This window comes from Pungitius pungitius, chromosome 4 (genome assembly GCF_949316345.1).
Source record: "Pungitius pungitius chromosome 4, fPunPun2.1, whole genome shotgun sequence".
Lineage (NCBI taxonomy): Eukaryota > Metazoa > Chordata > Actinopteri > Perciformes > Gasterosteidae > Pungitius > Pungitius pungitius.
In genome coordinates, this window is record NC_084903.1 from 19,947,760 (window position 1) to 19,970,464 (window position 22,705).

Below are 22,705 nucleotides of genomic sequence, written 5' to 3' on the forward strand. Positions count from 1 at the left end.
AATGTAGTTCATGTCTGAAAGCTAAAGCTGGAAAGATGATACTCCCCAATTAATCCCATTAGGACTGGCTCTGTTACTGTTGATGGCTGGTTTGGTTAGACCAGTGCCAATACAGTACATCACGTCTCTTTCTAAGCAGTCAAAATGAGCACTGGTTAATGTAAACTTTATTTCGGCAGCAGATCTTGCCAAAATGTCCCGCCCACCTCAGCCCGGGTACTTTATGGTATTTTCCTTGGCTCATTGTTTTTTCCTAACTAAACATCTATTACAGATTTAAGAGTATGGATACAGTATCCTAAATAAAAGTGCAAAATAGATCTTTTATAATGTTGGTCTGAAAGTAGAGATGTATTCAGGCAGAAAAGGTTGTTAATCACAGAGGTGGAGCAGACACAGACGTAAGTAAATGTGAATAGTTGCAAGTTTGCAGTGATGGGAAGATGCATCTAAAGTTTCAAATGTTCCTATAATTTATGGGCTCTATGACTCCAATTCATGAAGTCATGGGAACAAGAGGACGACAGAGATAAAAAAAACAACAGAAAGTAGAAGTCTGTGTGCAGTCCGGTCACAGACATAAACAGGTTGTTGCTAGTTACGGTAGCATCTAGTCGGCACACGCGCATTAACGTTGACTGTTTGAGGTCTATGAACACGGACCGCGAAACAAAAACCACAATCGAACCAGTGGTTCAGCTATGAACATAACCAGAAAGACATTTAAAAATGCAAACCGCTTACAGGCAGGTGTATTTAGAAAAGAAAAATGACGTTTCTTGATCACATACAGTTAGCACTGTCTCTTATTAAGCATGCTGTTGTTCCCTAGTGTCATAGTACTATTCTATAGAACACTTTAAAACACGTGGAGAGAAAACAAGTAGGCTGATAAACGTGGGTTAAAATACTAAACCCCAGAATGAGCGTCATGATACGCCAACATGTCACCTTTAAATGCAGCCTTTGCGGTGGGCGTGGCTACGCGTGTTTGGGGCGGGGCCGACGTGTTCACACATTTCGCCTCGTTCGTCCCCGACGACGCGCAGCAAGAGCCGAGGGCTGAACCCGAGCACGCGCGCGCACGCCTGTACCACGCCACCTCCACTAATTGCTCCATCTGTGGCGCGTCGTTGGGCTTGTTTTGCAAAACCTCGCGAGCGCTGTGTTTAGCGCAGGGGGGGGGGGGGGGGGGGTGCACGTTTACCTCGCGAGCCTTCTTCCCAATCAAAACTGCTCCACCAACGAGTTTGCCAAGTTGGGAGAAAATAAACTTCCGAGAGACGCAGCGGAGGACCCGGGGACGCCTCGTCCGGCACCGTTTTTTTTTTTTATTTCTTCACGCGCGGACTTACTTCGTGGTTATTGTTACCACTTTGTTGCAGTTTTCTTTCTTTTTTTTCCGTCTCGTCCTGCATCTGAAGGAGGGCGGGTGGTGGTGGGGGGGGGGGGGGGAAGAGGACAAGGAGGTGGACCCACGCTCGGTGTGTAAACGCATGGGCACACCACAGCTTCTACCGCCGCTTGACGGACAGCTTTTTCGGCTCGGTCGGACCTTCACGTGGGCTTCGTCAGAGATGGACCCGCCGAACCCGGTGTAGAAGACGGCTATCGGGGCAAAACAACAACAACAAAAACTTAACACCGAACCTCCCCCCTCTGTCTCTCTCTTTCTCCCCCCTTCCCCGGCCATAGTGTCTCTCATTCACCCCAACACCAACAAAGCTTGGGTCACTTTCACCGCCTCCCTCGCTCGCTCTCTCTCTCTCTCTCTCTCTCTCCCTCGCTCCCCCTGTGCCTCTCTCTCCCCCCGCTGTCTCCCTCTCTCTGTGCGCGCGCTGGGTTCGTAAACGGCAGAAACGAATTGATCCCCCGGTTGCAGAGTAGACTTAACGTTGCGCGCCATGGATGTACGATTTTATCCAACCGCTGGTGGGAATTCTATTCCGGGAGAACCGGCGAACCTGGATTTTGCCCACTGTTTGGGCTACTACAACTTCAATAAGGTGAGAACAATCCACCCCCCCCACCCCGCTCGAAGCTCTGCGCTGTTGTCTAGTTTTGTGTTGTGTGACCACGCCGGTGCTACTCCTATCCTAATGAGTGACAATCTCCACCATAATTAACCCGAGTTATAGTAATCATATTTCCATTTTCTCAGTTGCTTCCACTTGCCACCACAACCCCCCCCCCACCCCACCCCCTCATCTCTAACTATTAATTAGCCACCAATAGTCTTGTCTTTTTGGAGTTGCTTAATTAATCCCCCCCCCCTTCTGCCACTAACTTTGCCGTTTTGATTCAGCCATGGTACCTTAGTCCAGCTGTGCTGCTTACAACTTCCATGTTCCCAGTGATGGAGGGTTGCATCAGAGCTCCACCTTACACTACGGCTACCCATTACAATGTGGTGAATGTGTGTGTGTGCGTGCGCGCGCGTGCGCGTGTGTGTGTTTGAGTGGAGGGTCAAAACACAGCGCTGTGCTAGAGTCTGGTCCAGTCACAAGAACCATCTACAGAAAGAATACCGTGTGTTACTAGTTTACCCCGTGGCTTGTCGAGTTACTGCTTTCCAATATTCCCACTCATAGCAACTTCATTCAGTCCACGGCACATCCGGGTACCTGCCGGCGGCTCTTCAACTCAACAGCTGCACCACAAACCTCGCAGAAATGTGTGTGTGTGTGTGTGAGAGAGAGAGACATTGCACAGTTGTGATGTGTTCTTTGTGAATGCCTTTCATTGTGTTGAGCACTTCTCTGTAACGTGGCTTCAGTAAACAGAAAAAAAACAAAAAACTGTCACACTGGTAGAAGCAACCACATGATGTACAAAACAGCGTTTAATCTAGCAGCTCAGCCTGCATTGTTTACTTGTGCTCACTTCCCCACATCTGCACAAGCAGCCGTGTGCCCGACATTGCTGAGGTATGACAACTTTATTGACTCTCTTAACTGCGCGAGGCAGAGGTCATGTAAAACTCTAATGATACTCTGGCATATTTTCTTAGTGATGTAACACAATTGAACAGTTTGGGCCGGTTACCCCATCAGGAGCATGCCTCCCTTGCACCCCCCCAGCGAGAGGGAACATCTCTTTGACGGACTAATGACACGAGTGCAGCGTTTTTACAAAGTTTAAACAATGGTGGCCCCAGCATACAACCCCCACCCTTCTTCACACACACGCGCACACACACACAGACACACACAGAGACACCACCCCCTCCCAAATGCATTCAGCCCTATACTGCTGTTTGCCCTTGCAATCTGATGCGGCTCTAAACAGTTACCAGGTTTGTCTCACTGTTTCATCAGCTCTTTGTCGTGTGGCCAAGTTGTCATATGTGCCCAATTTCATCATGTCTTCATCAGCCCTGAGAAATTCTAACTGCGTCGCTTTGAATCTCTGTGAGAGGCGGCGTGCAATTTTTACTCCTGCTCATAAAATTCCCCAGGTCAAGTGAGATTTTCTATCTGTAACAGTAATTGGCCACAATGCAGAAGAAGGCTGAGAGGGAGGGCGGTGAGAAGGTGCTTGTCCAGTATCTTCACCAGTGATGTTAGGGGGGGGGGAGGAGAGGGAGGGAGAGTACAAAGCATGCATTTCATGCTAATTACAATGCCTCTCCGTGGTGAACAAACAGCCTCTCGCAGGCATCTTTCAAACCGGCCTCCCAATTTATTTTGAATCGCCCCGCTGAATGGTAGCACAATGCATGGCGGTTAGTCATCCGAGAGATGTGGCACGCTGACAAGTCCCACAGAAGCCAGGTATTACTTCTTTAATGTATTTATAGGCTGTCACAGCACCTTTCTGTAAACAGCGTAACTTTCCCGAGATTCGCAGTTTTGATTTGAAAGAAGGCGATACTCTCTCAAAGCGCCGGCGCAGGAAAATGTTCAATTTTAATGACAACAGAGACAGAAGGGGCCCCGAGGCACTTTGAAACATCAGAGATTCTTTTAAATTTACAGAAAAATCCAAACGAGTGGCACAAACTTAATTAGGTGCTGCAGTCATGACTAATGAAGCTGCCATTTTTCATGTTGGCACCGAGATGAAGGAGAAACAGTGGTGCCGAAGAGAGACGCGCCGCGACTTCACACGGCTGAATAATGCGCACAGAAGGAATCCAAGAAATATCCCTCGCTCTAATCGGCTAGAAATAAACACAGTTCCTTTTATCAAAACCCTCCTTACAGCAAATATAAAGGGCTCGTTTCTGTGAGTTTTTGCCATTTAAATGTGGAGACCGGGCCGCGAAAGCCGGGTCCGCTCCTCTTCCACCGCCTTCCCTTCAGGGAGAACACTTATCAGCTGTGCTCAAGGGCACACCTGCCAAGGAACATAGTTTTACTGATTGGCTGCTACTTGAAGTGTTTTGTTTTCAGTGGATCTGTGATAATGACTCTTAGTTTCACTGGCTGTGTCAAGAACACCTGGTCACACTCATTCAGACGTATGAGAGCTGCTTTAAAGAAGAAAAAAAACAAGTTTAGACCATTTTAAATGAATACACTGGCATCTAATCCTCATTTATCCAATTTCCTATTTTGTAAATGCCAGTGACGCAAAACAGTTTGAGTTGCATGTTTTTTCTGGGCAAGAGAACCAAAGACAAGGAGCTGATTTGACTGGTTTTGATATTTGCAAAAGTCATATGTTATTAACTTTAATGGTTTCATGAAATTGACTCAATCTTATTTCCATATTTATGGCCATCTGGTCTATTTTTTCTTTTGAGGTTTAATAATGTTCCAGATACAGTAACCGTTTAGTGTGGGCTTTCATTGCCTCCAGGCACAGAGACTGAAATTAACACCAGATGTTCAAACTCTTCACCTGACCGGTGCAAACACTGACATTTTCTTGCAAAACTAATACCAGCTCTACTGAGACATTCTGATTCTTTGGGAATTGACCCCACATCAGAGTATTTCAATGGGCCAAACATGCAGAAAAATAGCTTCATTGTAGAAAGGGTCAAGCTCCACTAAGTTATCTTCAGATCTTATCAACGGTAGCTTGTTGTGACTCCGTCACAGAGCTCCTTATTTTCGTGAAATCAAACCACATTCGTGTGAGCGCCGCTGCTCTGCAGACGTTCATTTCCTCACAATACTGTAGCTTGAATTGGTAGTGGCAGGGTCCGTCATTCCCGCTCGGCACTCCTGAAATTGTACATACAAAATAAGTCTGCCAAAGTGCACGTCGGAAGTATAGATAATATTGAGTTTTCTTTTCAGCAGCTGTCTCTCCCAGATTAAGCAGACGCACACAACAGCTAATCATCTTTCATGTACAAACGGTCCCCGTGGCACCATAAACAATTTCAATATGTAGATCTGATGGATCAAAGTTAGTAAATCCATTATGGTGACAATGCTACAATAAAAAAAAGGGGGGGAGGGGGGGGGCAGTTACAGCATTTTTGTTTAATCTTTGGGCAACAGGCTGCACACCAACAACTGCTCACCAAGTTATGCCACTTTGCTGTGCCCAAAAGACTGAAATTGGATTGCGGTTGTAATTATTACTGACTGACTTCTTTTATTAAATCAACGTTCAAATGGTTTGGTTGTTTTATGCCGTAAGCAGAAGCACCAGTTGTTTGTAGCCCTGTTGTGTTACTCAGAAAGCAGCTGCTCGGCGAGCGTTCGCTGACGTCGACACGGAAACTCTCGGTGTCGCACGCGGTTTTCCCGGTTTTTAAACGCAACGTGGAAAAAGTGTATTTAATCATCGGCTGACCTGCGATGTGAGGAAACACCTTGGACGATGTGCGGACTGTGACTACTGAAAAATGTGGGGAAGTAGGTGAAACGGAAGCCTGCTCGTGTTGGCCCCGCTGACCCATGTGTATATAGAGAGAGGCTAAAAAACAACAAATAATTTAAAGAGCTGAAGGGTTTAGTGAAGAACTGTACTTCTACAGCAGCAACCACTCCCCCCGCCCCCTGGCAGTAACATCTTATTGTGCCCTCAGTGAGCAAGGCCTCTTTTGTCTTTGCTGTCCCCTCTGATTCATTGGGAGGGAAGGGGTTAATGCTCTGCTCAACCGGGGGGGAGGAGGAGGAGGAGGAGGGGGTACTTGTGCATCTCTCCAGTGTACACAGCTGGTGCCATTTCATCACACACATTCTAAACATATCCAAACACAGCTTTAAGTGTGTGTGTGTGTGTGTATTTGGGGGCTGGGGTGTAACCTCAGAGGCTTTCTGCTTTGTCAAACTCAGCCGTTGATGGATATGACTTCAAGGTGCACGTTGAATGTTTAAATGTCCAAGCAGTGAATAGCTGATGTGTTTCTCTTAATTGCAGCCTGTCAGAAGATGCACTTCAACAGATTTATTAAACGCCCAATTTTCCCACTGAGATTAGGAGGTGTTATTTTTAGTCTGCCCGCTGGAGAAGACACACACACTGTACTCCGAGAGGGACTGCTCTGTTTGACTAACTGCACTGCACACACGTCTCCACGGGGCAGATGTTCACATTCCGTTAATGCACAGCGCCCCTCTTCCTGCAGGACGTCCTAGCACGGAACGAGAGCGTACAGTGATGTGCCCCCGTTAAAGGGTTTATTGATGTAATGTTTGCGAAAAGTCTCGTTTAGAGGGTTCGCGTGGTTTCTGTGGCACATCTCTGCTGTCTCACTCTGCATTTACGTTGATCACGTTGAAATGTTGACGTACAGCAGACGTGCAACTTGTTTTACGAGATTGATCTGATGACGTGAAACCACAGTCTGAACCTGTGGGAAACGTAAGACCAGCTCGTCTGCGTTGTTTACGAGGTGGATATGAGAAAGGCTTTGAAATCTAAGGCAGACAAAGACCATTACCCAGATCAGCACTCGTAAAGACCTTGCGTAATCCTGCCATCACTGCTCATAAATCCACTTCATGGCACTGCTCAGTGCGGCTCATTTAGTTGGACCTCACCCTCTTAAATAGCTTCTCAACCAGTGGATTGTGGACCGTCGCATGTCCTCCTGATATGACAGGTTGACAAAGAACATGAGACAAATCGGTGGTCAGGTGTGAAACCAGTTAAGGAGACATTCTTACATGTCCAATGTATTCACTTCTATTTGTAACTGCATGGACGCAGACGTCCATGTCAGTGATTCAAAGTGGATGAACCCACAGGAGAAGCACAGTTATTGGATTTTTATGATGTACACAACATCACTACATCATCCATCAAACCATGTTAGTGCCCAAGGATAAAATGTCTATTTTGACGTTCAAAGTCATGAAAGAAGAGTTTTTTTTCAGTTGCAGTACTCGGTGTAGTCTGGTGATGTAAATGTACTGTAATAAAACATGAGCTCCCTTAGTCACAATTCCAATGTTTTGTGTATTAGCAGCATTAACATATAGCAGTAGTAAGGCATCCACACTGAATCACTACACTAATCTATTTTTTTTTCTTTAAGGATACACAAGGCTTCTAAAGCTAAACACACACTAAAACGCCCATAAGTCAAAGTTCCACACAGAGACAGACTGGTTGATGGTCCTGGGATAAGACTGCGATTCCTCTTAACTCTAGTACCAGAGGCACTTCACTTACTCAAGTTTATTCTTCATATGTAATAAAAATAGTTTATCTAGTGATCGGATCAGTTTATCTCATCAAGGTCAAAGGTAAAATGGCCCTCCTGTAGAAGTCTTATGTGTGCGTTTTTAATCTGGTTTTGGCTCATTACATCTTTTACAGCTTCAAACTTGCAGACTGATTAAAAGGAAAGAAAAAAACTCCCAGCACCCCTGAAATGGCTTTTAACATGAATTAAGCAGTTTTTTAAAAGGACCAGTCAATCACTTTCTGGTTCGCTGAGTCAATAAGTCTGGGGTCCCTTTAGTGGTTTGTCTCGCTGCTCAGACACATTCATTTTTTTAAGCTTTCCAGAGAGGCAGACATTCCATGTTTCATAGATCTGATGTGCAGTTCTCCTAATGGGCTCACACACTGTATTATAAACCTTCAGCTGTTTTCTTTTTAGCTTGTCTTGCTTAACTTAAGCCCTGCTCACAAAGATCCCCCTCATGGGTCATATTTTTGAGGCTGGACTAGTTGAATTGATTAGTGCTATTTCTATATTCGACTACTTTTGACTCGGGTGGAAATTGTGCAGAATATCTTATTTTCCAAAAAAGCAATTCTCCCAGTAGAAATGAATCCTGTTAACCAAACAAGAAATATTGTCTAAGATTTTTCTCTCCAATTTGGCTGGCTCCGTTCGGACTAAAGCAGCCTACTCATAGAAATACTGGTCCCTGTTCCAGCAAATCTTCACGTGCCAGTCTGAATATGAGTATATATCTATCTGTCTCATTAGAGGCGTACGGGCTGCAGGTGCGTTTTGTATGTTAGGCAGTGTGATTAATCCCCCCCCCCCCACCCCCTTTCACCTGCCTCCCTCCTACGTGACACATTCCCATAATGCAGTGTGTTACTGGGTTGCACTAAAAGCACAGACAATAGTAGCAGGTGTGCAAATATCCCACAGACCTGATGAACAAAAGGCTTAAATAACGGGAGTAAATAAACTTTATTTGAATGGTCAAATAGATGCAACATTTGAGCTGATGCAGAGTTCTGTTGTAAACATGTAAAGGTCACTTTAAAATATAACTTTTTACAGTGCATGTATTTGTAAAAGTTACGTTTTACAGTTATGTATCCTAAAACAGTCTGTTGGTGGCAGTCGGGTATTTAATGTCTATTTCAGCAGTTACTCTACCATAGCAATAGTAATGCAGACTATAAAACCCCCGCCCCACCCCCCTAAAAGAGCTGTAATATAGCCTTTGGAAAACTGCCATTTCTCTCCCACAGTTTGATTGGGAATGTTGTGTTCGGGCATTAGATTGATACTCTCTGGTATACTTTTGTGTTTTTTCCATAATTCACGTTGGTGATGATATCAACATCTCGGTACAGTGCGCTGGAGGAGGATCGTCTCGCTGTGCCGTGAAGCCCTGGAGGGGAATAAAGCAGCTGTTTTTGGAGGAAAATGTTTGCCTTTTATGTCTTCCCTATACTTTGTCAAAAATATCTTTGTATCCAATGAAGACGGCATGTTCATGCAGAAAGGCCCTTCTGCAAGCAATTTACAACAACTAGTCTATGTTTGTCTTTGCATTTCTGCCCTCTAATCTACTGTCATTTTTTTCACTCATGCCGACTCACTCATTTCTAAAAACCATTTCTAGCATGTTTCGCCATAATGAACTTGTGTCTTTGTACACGCTGCTCGAGGCAGTACACACAGACCTTTTCCAATATAATCCATAATCTCTTCCTAACCCTCAAACAAGAGCTCTGTGTTGCCTAAATATTACCGCACAAATGTTAATCCATGCCGAAGTTGCCAGGACATGATATTGTGACATTTCAAAGGAGTTCTGTTGAAAAAGCCTGTTGACACATGACATCAGTCTCACCTCATCCGATCGGCTGTATTTGCCCAATAACCGTCTTCATTTGAACGGGCAAAGCTCTCAACGTGTCACTAAAGTACCCCTGCTTTGATGATCCCTCATGTCCGGCTTCCAGTTTGAAAATCATCCAGATGGTTTTAATACAGTCGCATGATGAAAAGGAACAATGCACTCGGTAGAAGCTCCAGCCATATAAGAACGGTTCCGGTCCCTGAAACCTTCCACGGGGATGGTGATCAGAGTCCGTGAAGTTCTTGAGCCGACTTCAGATATTTTTGGGAGTTGAAGTGGAGGCTCATACGCAGCGTGTCCTTGTTTTATTGTGATGATTGTGTTTCTGCTGGCTCGTGGACTCGCACGTGTGGTCAAAGTGCGGGATGGCAGCACTATGGAAACAAGAGCGCGGTCTCTGCGAGGCCTCGGCCTTGGCAGGGTTTCTCCCCCCCCCCCCCTCTCTCTGGACTGCCACTGATGTTTCTTTCAAATGGCATTCCATCCAAAGAAACCGATCTTGTTCCTCATCCTCGGAGGATGTGACTCACTGTGTAACTTTCTTAAATACCTGCACGGCCTAGCGGAAAGAGATTCCTCCCTATTTTTTAAAAACACAAACATTTGTGCGTCTCTCCTGCTGATCAACAAGAAAAGAAAGCTGACTGATTACGCCGCTTCAAAGGCATTACAGGCCGCTGATTAAAGTGCGAGGTCGGAGTTAGCCAAGGTTAACCGTCCATAATGAAACACTTTGAAAATAATGATACGCCGCATGGTTTTATGAGGGCTTGTGGTCGCTCAGCTCAGCAGTGGTGACCTTCAGCAGTTCCACGAGCTAATCGCAGCGATCCTGCAGCACCCCCGCGGTTCCGAGACTCCCATTACCTTCCGATACAAATCTCGGAGAGCAGACCTCTGGCCATTGTGGTGCTGCCGAGGCGGCTGACCATCTTCACTTCCTCCTTCAGCCACCGCTGTGACTGTGGCCCGGCAAGTTTTGCTTTGAAGACATTCCGTTTTACTCTCATCCAAATATCCAAATGAAGAATTACGGGCGCGCAGACTCTTTTTAATGAAAAAGATCATTGTCTGAACATTATTACATCACTCATGAGTATTTGTCATAAGATGTTGCAGGGCATGTGGTATTTTATTGCAAACAGCTGCATACTGCACACATGGGTAGTCTGAATTATGCTCCTGCCAATACTTAGTTTCATATTGAAAGCTGGCGATTCTCCATGCTCTACAATGACTGAACAAGCAATGCTTTAGGAGAAACGTAAAAAGGGTCGTATTAGGTTTGGCTAATAAGTATCTTGGGATATTATACCTGTGAACACTGCCTGGAATTCTCACTACAGTACAAAGTGTGTGTGTCTGTCTGCCACTATGTGTATTGATTCATCCAGAGGTATATTGTCGATACAATCACAATTAAAATTGCAGCCGATAATGTTGAGCAAATGACTGCAGTAGATTAGATAATTTGCTGCCTTGTGCTATTCGCTGCTACATGGCGAATGAATACACATGAAGATATGCTTCATCCAGCTGGCATTCTGAACACACTGAGACAAATCCCATCAGCTTTTGTAAATTTAGCAGATAATTGTCGCCAAAATGAGCTAAACATGTTCCAGTAAGATTCCTGGTGACGCCAGTTGGTTTTTGTTGTGAGGTTAGAAGATGCCAGTCATGTTCGGCTTCACTATTAGCGGGTATTGATTTTTGTTGGAAGAATACATTCTTTATAGAAACTAATGACCAAATAAGAATAATTACCCTGTTCTTTCATTCATCAAAACAGTCTCTTATAACAGGCAAGCTTTAAGCAAACAACAAAGTAGTGCATAAATCAAAGTAGTTTCCTTTGCCAAGCCAGAACCCCTTGGGAGGTACCTTGGTGCTTAATTAAAATCTAGAAGGATCATGTTTTAAGTGTAGGTGAGCGAGCACTGAATAACAATGACAAATCGTGCCCCAGAGCATTGGTAGGGCATTTTGGAAAAGAATAACAATATGTCCTTTTTTCTTCGTGCACAATATGACCGAGATTTGACGTAGAAGAAAGCTGTTTGTGGCGCATGGTGGCAATGGAATAGAGCCTCCGCTAGCTGCAGATCCTGCCAAAACCAGCATTGACATATTAATCTCATAATTACCCAAACAGGATTATAATGCAACAGCTCATTATTCGATGCCTTTCATCCCTTTTTTTTAATCCTTGTAGGTCCCTGCCAGCTACGGAATATAACCGTACTTTTGTCAAACCGTCACAGATTTGACAAACCTGTCAACATCTATTGGGTGTGACTTGTGAAAAGAAGGCAGTGATTATTATGATGCAGGATTCATTTCCACTAAACCCTTTTGTCAGCTATTTAAAGGGAGTGATAACTGTTGTGACTGACAATTACAAAATAATGTACCTATTAGTTATAATTAGTAGTAAAAGGTGAGATTCAGGAAACTAAATTGCTACTAACATTTGCAAACGATTGGCCTCAAAGCAAAATATATTCATAATGCCACAATATATCAACTTGTCATCCTTTAGTTGTTTAACATTTAATTTATTAAAATACTGCATGTGGCTAATTCTAAATTAATCTTTTTTTTTTTTATTACAATAATGGGTGCCTTTTGTGACAATCTCTATCTTGTAGGTCTGCCAAGAAAATATCAGTCATGGGAAGCAGGCATTTGCATCAAGGTTCTCTATGTTGTGTATCACGGGGCGTCAGAGGCCGGTGTAGCCGTCCTTTGGGCCATTGCTGACCCTGATCTTTGAGTTTCTAGATCTGACAGTTTGGCCGTGGCCAGCAAACACTGACGGGTCTTTGGTCTAATGCCAATCACACTTTGGTAAATCATTGGAAAGCAAACAATGTGGAATCACATTTTCAAGGGACATCAATCAGAAAGAAAATAACTGCCCCACGTGCTGCTGTTTCTAAGAGCGTCAGAATTCAGACGAGCAGTGGCTCTTAGAAGTGGAAAAAAAAAAAGTACATTAAAAAAGGGGAATGTGTGTAAGTTATCAGCCCCCCAAAAAAAACCTTCTCCCAAGTCAAATCCTCTCAATTACAGAGCTCTGGAGAGCTATCCCCGAGCAGCCCTTCCATTGGCTAATCAGTCACAGTATACTGCAGCGGTGAATATTTCCGACTCCACAGATTTGAATAAAGACATCATGATTATTTCGCTGTCACACAGTTCCCTCGAATCATTTTCCAAGGCCTTCAGATGGAGCCAGCATAAACCGCATAACTCTTGATTTAAGAAGGGGGGGGGGGACGAGGGGTGGGAGTCGAGGGAGAAAGGCAAACACAAGGGCTGTCAGTCAATGGCGCAAGCTAATTGGGTCGATCTCCTTAGCAAAGATGAATGAAGAGATTAACTCTCCATATGTGTCCAGTGTATCTCCCCCCCCCCCCCCTCCGGCTCCAGGTGAATTAGCCGATGACAAGTTGACGGTGGGAATTCTGCTTCTCACTCCGACTCAAAAGTTCAGGTTTTAAATGATAAAATGGTTGAGAATTGGAGAAGCGGCTCGGGACTAATGCTTTCAAATGCTGAGTGATTGGAGAACATGTGCACGGAAAGGTGTGCATGTGCCCTGTTCTCATTTATTTTGGTGGAGAAACTCAGTTTGGAGGTCAAGGCTCAAATAAGTCTTTAAGTATCCTGTACGGCCCACTGTGACTAACCGTCCTGTGTACACTTTTTTATCACTTGCTGTCACCTGTTTTTCTTTTTGAAACTGCGGTATTCATATAATGTAAATTAAAGTTTAATATTTGTTGGTCAAATGGATTTTCACTAGTTTGCCTCAGTAGGGGAATTCAGTATTTAGTAAATGATGCCTTGAGATTGGACGCACACTGGAATTCTGCCAGTGTGCCTGTATTACTAGTTTTCTTCTCTACACTTTGATAAGTTACCTTGTTCTCTTAAAAGCAGCGCCGCAACACACAGAAGACCTTCTGCTCATCACCGCCTGCCTTTGATCTACAACCTTTCATTTCGCACGAAGGGAAATAATATTTTTTACCCATTTTCCCTAAAATATGTGTTCACTGTATCTTTGTTCTGGATCACTTTAAATGTCAGCGCAATGATATGGTATTAGAGTTGAAGCTCCATGTTTGATTACTCAAAGCGGGTATCTTAATCTTAAGCACCGCTTTTGAAGTGGAAAATGTTGAAGTGACATTTTGAGTTTAAATACTGTTAAAAACATTAGTGAAGCACTTAGCCTGATGGTGGCTGTCACAAGGAAAAACAATGTCTGCGACTCACCAGCCGTCGGGTTTTGCTAATGATGTCCTGGTGGGCTGTCAATCTAACAGATGATCGGACAATAGTGTGCCAAGAAGAAAATGCTTGAAAATAGCTAATTGCTTCTAAGAGCCCGCTCAACCATTTGGTAACTACTATGTGTTCACAGATGTCTTTTCCAGCTGCCGTTTCATTACGGATCTCGGAGACATTACAGGCGTAATGCGCTGGTTTTCTTTACGAGCCTTTGTGTGTGTCTAGCACATCGGGTCATGATGATTATGAATACATTATTGAGACCACGGGGGGGAGGTCGCGTGTAGAAACGAGCACAAACGCGTCTACACGCGTGCGCCTATATGCGTTTTTGCCACCTAATATGCCTCCGTCATTAATCGTTGGGCCATGCCAACTTGTTGATTGTCAGTTTCCGAGGCATTTCTGGAGAGGAGCCCGAGAGTATTTGCAGCCGGACCTCTGTCACTAGCGCCAAGCAACACAGCCACAAATTGGAATGTGGTGCAGCTCCGGGAAAGCAGCCAAGATTTAAATTAGACAATAACCTCTGCTCTCTCTGTATTGCCTCTCTTTTCCAGCTGCAGGCATAGCCATTTGTTTAATACAGTCAGCCCTGTAGTATATAATAGACTGATATGAGTCACTGTTCAGCAGTTTGTGTTTTTCAGATTTATAAAGATTGAACAAGTGTTCGGTTTGTGATGGTGAGAATATCCAAAGAGACGCACCGGTTTGGAAGGTGCTGTGATTGTACACACGGGAGGGTTTTTAATATCGGAGTGGATTTAAGATGGGACAAAGACACTTCAGAGAACACATCCAGCTGGCTGCACAAACCACCACTGATGAGAAATCAACCACATCCTTTTTTTACGGTTCTTGTATCAGGGTTTTAAAGGAGGTTAGCTTCTCATATGAATGAATCAAATACCTTTTTAGCCCAAATATTTCGCTATTCTGGCACTACGTGATATGAAATGGAGGATTATGTTGAGTCCATCACTAAAAGCTTTTCATTTGTGCGCATTGTCTAAGCCAGTTATAATGAGTGCATTGGCCAGTAACAGGAAGTAGACAAATGCATGTGTGCCGCTGGAGCAATAAGAGCGGACTTGGCTCCCAGCAGGTTTTCATTGAGCTTTATGTGGCTCCAAGTACCAGAGCTCATAGCCATCTGACAGACCAAGAGAAGCACAACCATCACCATTATCTCCACCTACACCCGATCCCAGTGGCTGAAAGAGGTTTTCCTTCTGTATAACAGGTAGCCGTGTCATTTTTTTTAGTTATTGGCCTCCTTAACCCCACAGCAGCATCTTGCTTTGCAGCAAAGAATGACAAGTACAGCAGAGTGAGCCGGTCTCGAATCTACACCCCGGAGAGCATCTTGAGTTGGAGTTGCTTCAAAGCTGCTGAGCGTAAACAGCCTTGAGATGAGGCTTAGCTGTAAAAGCAATACAACATGACCAAGCCAAGTCTTTCTCATGCTGCTTCCTCAAGCGCTGTGTGTCCGTGCAACAGCAGCCATTGTGGGAAAGCTACACCATGTTTCTGAGGCCCTCTCCATTGCCTAAGCTCCTTTGTGGCACTGGGCCAATGGCTTTGCACCCCGCCAGATCAAAGATGGAACCCCATTTAGCTCGTGCTTTCTTTTAGGATTTGCTCTTGAGACTACAGAGCAGACTCAACAGTAAGGGGGGGAAAGGGGGATGTTGGATGTTGACCTTCATAGAATTGAGACTTCTGGGCTCATGCTTTGGATCCATTATGACAAATGATAAGACCATCTTTGTTTTGGCAGCATTTGCTAGTTCAAGGCCTTACGAGAAAACATAGCCACGGTGAACCTTTGTGTACTTTAGTACAATTGTGTAACAATGTGTTGCATGTGGCTATGATTGCAAAGCAATGGTCCTACTTGTCTCTTAAAATCAACATTTCTACATGAGAACAGATGACGGACATGTTGGCATTGTTAAAACGAAACGGTCAAGCGTCAGCTACTGAACCTCGGCGTGTGCATGGTGAGCATGCAGATGTTGGCACATGGCTCACAGCACTGTGGTGGCAGAGTACAGCCCGAGAGCTGCTTAGCCCCAGTAGCTGTAACGGTGCTTCTAAATTGGGAGACCCAATATTAAATTACAGCCACATATAGCAGAAGATCCCAAAATGGGGTTGGTGTTTTTCTTTCATTCAATACAATATAGCAGCATATACATTTACAGTATCGGCTTGAAATTGTTTTGGGATTAGAGTATAAAGGGCTGGGAGCAGACTTTTCTGTGATTGACAGCTTTTCTGTTAACTGATGTTTTCTGATGCAGTAAACTCAAATAATCTCATCCTGAAATGATTGAAAGGAATTCTGCTGTTTCAGCCTGCTCTGTATGCGTCTCCGTGTTTTCACTCTTGCTGAATATATATTTGGCCCCAAGGAATGAACGCACCAGCTACAGTTTGCCTTTCACCGTCTTTCAACACTGCCGTAATGACTGTGTAGCTTGAAAAAAAAAAAAACATAATACACGTTTTCTGAGCTGTGAAATCACTTTCAAATTTTCCCTTATTCTGATAGTTAAGCTTGTCATTGTGGTTGGATATGCAAACTTAGTTTCATGGTGCGTGACTGTGCCATGTGGAGCCATTTGAAGAAAAACCCAAGCTCTGTTTTTAGGTTCATGATGACAAACTGTCTATAATTTCCTAAAACATAGAGACCTAATTGATGGCATCTTCCAAAGTAAAATGTCCAACAGCCTCCGATCCAACGGCAAAGAAAGACGGCGTACTGTGAAAAACGATTCCTTTCATTTTTGCTACATGTACCAGGAAACATGACCTCACGTGGCTTTGGTTTGACGTCTTCTCAGGTGGTTTAAACTTTTCCTCCAGGTGCGTCTTCAGAGAAAGAGATCAGCTTGATTCCGATCCCGCATAAAGGCCCAGACCTTTTCTCACGCCGCCTCACAAGAAGACGCAGAGCGAGACGCCTGCAACAAACTTCCCCCTCAATTCTCCCTCGGTAGCAGAACGGATGGTGGAAGACAGTACCGCGCTGGGGAGGGGTAATGATTTTAACTTTAAACTGAATTGCCAATCGATCGGGCACGCAGATCAGAACCCAGGTTGAGAGCCGACCGCGTGGACATGCTGCGATGCCGAGTCGCTTTACAAATTGACTGCTGCACACGTCGGAGGAAACGTATCTGTGTGTGTCAGCCTGGCGCTGCATGCGCGGCGGCCTGCTGGGCTGCGATACGACACGGTGCAGCTTTTAATGGTGAAGATTGATACCGGCGGTGGCCGGGGACATTTCTCGGGATGTTAGTCACAGTCCTCGGAGGAGATAAGAAACTGCTCTTAAAGGGCCCAGGAAACACAATAAAGCATGACTCACAGAGACCGGGGAGTCTCACACCACTAATCAGCGCTCGGATTTAACTCGATTATGTCTCCTCCAATGGAGCTAATAGGATTCACGTAAGGTCCGTGTATATTTCAACCATACCTCACAGTGTGTTGCTTCCTGATTTAGGAACACTCGCATGCTCGTGAAGCAGTCTGACGCGGCAAGGGATGGAGTTGAAATGTGTGTCAATAAAGGGCCACCAACAAGAGAGACGGCGCTGCACAGAGGCCCCCGCGATCTGAACAACGTTCCCAGTGCTTGAATAGAGGAGGGATATGTCGGAGACTTCAATTTGTTATCTTGAAGAAGAGGGACCAAGTAACACTTCTGAGATAAGCCCGGCATAAGGTTAATTACCGACCGACTGGCTGACGCAGCCCAGCCACGTCTCTCGTCTCCAAGCTCTACGCAGCTGGGAAGTGAAGGAGCGCTAGCTATTGACAGATGGCTCCCACTTAAAGGTGTGCGAGTGTGTTTTTACACACTTGCGTTTGGGCAAACATGCAACCCCCCTCCCCCTCTAGTGCACCCAGTCTAGTTTAGTGGGGCATCTACAGGTAAGATGGCACCGGGGGCCTAGACAGCACGAACCACCTGCTCCAGCGAGCGCGAGCAGAGCTTGTGGCTCCGGGTTCTCGTTGGAGCGTAACACTGTTAACATTGCTGCTCATTCCCCACTCTCTCTCTCCAGGGCACAGACTAATTAATGGATACCATTCGCAGTTGATTAGCAGCAGTTCTTTCGGTAATTACATTCGCACACTAACCACTCTGAAGAAAAGAAGAAGGGCAAAAAACACAAAGGGCTAGAAAATATATGAATGCACTTCTGAGTTCGCTCTGATCTTAATTTGTTTCCACTATTGTTTGGCCACAGCTTGGATAAGAAGCCATTTATTTCTCTGTCTCCCGGTCTATTGGACTTCTTCGTCGCTCAAAATGTTTAAGAGTGACTTTGTAATAAACACACAAAAGCGACTGCTGGCGAGCTTTGTTTAAATGGCGTCCTCGGTGGAGCCTCAAGAAGACGCGAATGCACTGCGACTCTCTTTCTCCTCCGTGTCGTGCAGGCTGGCTTTTTCTTTTTTTTTTTTTTGCACTCCTCACTCACAGAGAGGTGCATTGTGCTCCTGGGCCCAGCTGCTAGCCCATAATTCTTCATTCTATGTCCCATTGTTCCTACCTGTCAGCATGGCTGTGTCTCCAAAGAAAGGAAGTGGCTGCCATTTTGCCAGCAGGCTATGTGTGGGTTGTGAGGGCGGGGTCTGTTGTGAAAACATATTTGTGACCAAAGTGCGGGGTTTTAATAACCCAATTGTCCTGCATGCTGGTGTTTTGAATGTTTTCTTGACACATTAGCTCACGTGTATCACTGTTTTCACTTTGATATCAGCTCTAATATTAGGAAATAATAAGAATAGGTAAATTCTTGGGATGGATTTAAAAAACCTTTTCAAATCATATTGGTGAATTAAATTAACGCCATTAACCAGAAATGTACTCTAGCCATATTAACAACCCTCTCTGCCTCCTTATTTCCCCCAGTATCTCTCCTCTATCGTTTATTTGAAGTTAATAACCTGCCACTGCAACTTGATGGTTTTGTGATGCAAACATATCCCTAATTGCCATCCCATATGCGCTGAATAGCCGGACCAGATTCTCATTACTCTGGTTTGAAATGGCCCGTGCCTCCCCCAGGCCTCTCGTCATGTCGCAATAATGGCAGAGAGGCAGGATGTGTGTAAACATTCAGAGCCAAGTGTGACAATCGGTTTGACGGACAGGTGTCAGTTATGAAAGGGGAAGAGCTCGAGTTGCACTTGATGTTATCTGGACACTAGTGGGCTGATTGTGTTTTTTTTTTTTTTTTCTCCTCATTTGCAGTTCCAGAACAACAACAACAACTACATGAACATGGCGGAGGCCAACGGTGCTCTGCTCGCTGCTGGAGATGTAAGTAGATCTGCTTTTTACAATGTTAATGGTCTCTTTTGAAGATGGGCAACTCAACCAATGCAGACATACTCTCAATACAAATGCAGTTGAGGACAATGGAGTTTTAACAAGTGCATTCATGTACATGATACTCCTTTTTAATATTTCTCTGGCGTATTCCCCCATTTAAGGAACTGCAATTGGCAGCAGTGACAGCGAGTATCTAAAGGATAAAGCCCTGCATTTCACGCTGCGAAGCCATCTGAGACCTCCACAGTGATGCATTCCAATTTGAATCTTGTTTGTCAAAGGCAACATCATTTTATTTCCCGCCTGCTCAAATGCCTCCCGTCCCGAGAGCCTCAAAAGACAATAAGCTCACAGAAAGATGAGCTGGCCTCGCCCTTCACCGCCTCATGGTAACTTCTGGGAGCCGTTGCCGATGGGATGCGACTGGTGTAGGGAAGGGGACAGTTGTTTCTCAGAAAGCCTCCCTGAGCCTTACTAGTCCTCATGGTGTGCTAAATTTACTCGTTCTATCCCCCCCCCCTCCCTCCACCCACTCCGCTGCCCTGTCATCAGAGACAAGTGCACCAAAAATACCCGCCATCCTCTGTGGTTCAAACGGGACAAACTCATCCATTGTCAGCAGGGGAGATTGATCCGCTACTGAACGACAAAGCGGCGTCACGCCTCCCCTGAATTCTGCGATGGATGTCACGGTCAACCCCATCGCTGTCCTTCACGTCACTCGGACAGTCGGGATGCAGCCGTGACATTGAGGCTCGGGCCGAAGTGTTTTCCGTGTCTTCGCAAAGCGGCCGCGCAGCGTTGTGGAAGAGGCTTCATTTATCTCCCCACATTTCCGCCCGGTGGGTGCGTCCTCTGTATCCAGGGGCTGCTGAGGGGCCCACGGCAACGGGGGCCACGGCCGACTCGAGCTTCTCGGAGAGCGTCCGACCCCCAGCTGTGAGGGCCCACTGTGGCTGTCAGGAAACAGGGGTGGACGGGCAGTTTTTTTTTTTTTTTCTTCTTCTCCTCCTTCTTGAAAACAGCCTAGCCCAGCCTCATTTGCATTTCATCAAAAGGCACAACTGTTTGCAGTGTTATGGCACAGATGGTATTGTGCTGAGGAGAGAGAGAGATAATACATCCTAAGCATAGGTTGTTGTGTTCTCCGGGAGCCAACGGTATTGTCTGTTGCAACCAGAGATAAATGAAGGTTAATTTGACTTCCACTTCTCTACTGTGATGCTATATTCCTCTACTTAATGTGTCTGCCCTGGGCTCAGAATACATTGGCAAAGGAAGTGTACGAGGGGTCCATCGAGAACAGCCAATGTTGACAGCACCCTAACGTTATGCAAACAAATTTGTTAAGCTATTGTATTGTTTTCTAATCCAAACCAGAGGGGTTTTGCATACGCCGATGCACCCTCTATGTATTATTATGAAGAATCACTGCTACTTTGTGGGTCTACAGAGGTCTGATGGAATGGCTATTATCTTATAACTGACACATGCACACATATTTGGCCTGCAGTTTCAGTGGTTTGCATGATTATAAAGCTAATATGCGTTTGCATAGTTGCGCATAATGTCTCCAAATGTTTTTCTAATTTACCTTCAACATTCATGGCTCCTGGAAACGCATCACCTCATGCAACGATTTGTATTTTCCCACCTTAGTATTATAACCTCAGTTAGCGGCAGTCAGCGGAAATCAAACTGCTTGAAAGACAACAGTCAGCAACCGTGCAGCCCTTTTGCCACCTGTTTTACATGAAGAAATTGCAACGCAAGTGTCCAGTTGTTACACCTATAATTTTGTGAGACTATATAACTTTTGCGAACAGCTGCCACCGTGGGGACTAATTACAATGTAGGGAAACATGTTGAAACATAACGGTAACATGAGTAGAGCCATACAGTCAGTGAGCTTATATACAGGAAAACCTCTTTAAAATAAAATCTAGTTGGCTAACGTTGGCAAACTAATAAGGGATGCATGATTATAAACAAAACAATCTGGATTATTTTGCTCAATGTGATCAAGATCATTTATATGGATTTTTCATTCTGTATAGGGATAACACGTGTCATTTAAATGACATTATGTATCGTATGCTTGCACAGCGGCAGCCCTGTATTTGCTGTTGAGATGGCTGCTGTATCGTTTACCTTCTGCACTTAGAGGATGAGATAAGATGACCTTGGTGTGCCTGGTAAAGCACACATCCTAGCAGGGAAAGCTCGACTGCTTCCCTCAGGAAAAAGGATACTGTACGCACTGAGTATTGTGTTCCACTCAGATGTATCGCTTTACTTTCCTAATCCAATTAGAGACGTGTAATGAACTATAAATATGTAGAAATGGACTACAAATGATCCAAGTTTGAAATGATGTTGATTAGGGGTGCCATGGTTGATGTTGTCATTTGAGTAGCTGCACTCTGCCCGTCTAGATATTTGAAACTGGATAGTCAATGCTGCCTCTATTGATTTGGAGGCCTATTATATTCAGTAATTGCATGCTGCTGCCTTTAACAAGTCTTGGTTATTGCATCTGTGAATTGCATTACTAGGTTTATTGAAGGGCCGGGGATATTGCCTGAAAAGCTTTCTCTTGCTCTTTGTGCTGATATTGAAAGAGCACCAAGGCAGCATGATGATAAAATATCAGAAGGGAAAATTCACTGATACACATCTCACAATCATCTTACTACATGCTTCCTTTGGTGTAACAATCATTTTAGTGTTGAATTGTGTTACATAGAGCAATAGTAAAACAATATGCAGATATAAAGCCACATAGGATTAATGTGTTTACGCCCAAATCTCACTTTTAGCCATGCCAGTTGGCTTCCCTTTAAGGGATGGTCATGTTGGTCTGTCCACAATTTACCAATACCAAAATAACTTCCTTTTTCCCCCCATTTTGTTGAAAAGTAAATAATGGATTGACAATTACTTTTATTTCCCTGACTTTTCATTCCGTGTCTCATTTGACAAAGGATAGTTAGATATTATATATGTTATATAGATATATGTAGATATTTCAACATCTGTCAGATAGAACATGACTTTGATAATCCACTCATTTTCCTCCTGACACCAGGCATTTCAAATAATCTTTTGGGAAATGTCAACTATCAAGTGACCACATTTGTCGAATTCTTTGGATTATGACTAAACACTTTCAGGGGGAATATAACATTGGGATCAGCCACATCTGTGCTTTGAGTTCATGGCTCATTATGGGAATGTTGGCACGCTCACACACTATGTTATCATTGTCATTGTGGGCAGGTTAGCAGGCTGACGTCAGCATTAAGCTCAAAGCACTGCTGTGCTGAAGACTCTGCATTTTGGATTTCTGTCTCACTATTTGGTATCCACTGCAGTGCAGCATCATGTCATTCTGATTGCTATTAACTATCAGGGGAGGATTGTTTATCGCCTCACACTAGATCAACCCCACTATTCAATACTATTTTCCAGGCGGAATATAGACTATGAGAAAGAAAAGGCAGTGCAGTTTAGATCATTTCGGGTTTACCCCTGAGCACTGTTGATTTCACATAGGCCCGCTCAGTGTGCCCAT

The 22,705-nt window shown here is 44.6% G+C and overlaps 1 protein-coding gene across 1 annotated transcript in view; it reads left to right on the forward strand.

Moving 5' to 3' along the window:
* Positions 1-1,693: 1,693 nt before the first annotated feature.
* tox3 (TOX high mobility group box family member 3) overlaps positions 1,694-22,705 on the forward strand; it is a 33,070-nt gene continuing 12,058 nt past the window's right edge. The window contains exons 1-2 of the mRNA XM_062561832.1: positions 1,694-2,006; positions 19,051-19,119. Of these exons, the coding sequence (XP_062417816.1) occupies positions 1,905-2,006; positions 19,051-19,119 (171 nt within the window). The 5' untranslated portion in view covers positions 1,694-1,904. The remainder of the gene's footprint in view (positions 2,007-19,050; positions 19,120-22,705) is intronic.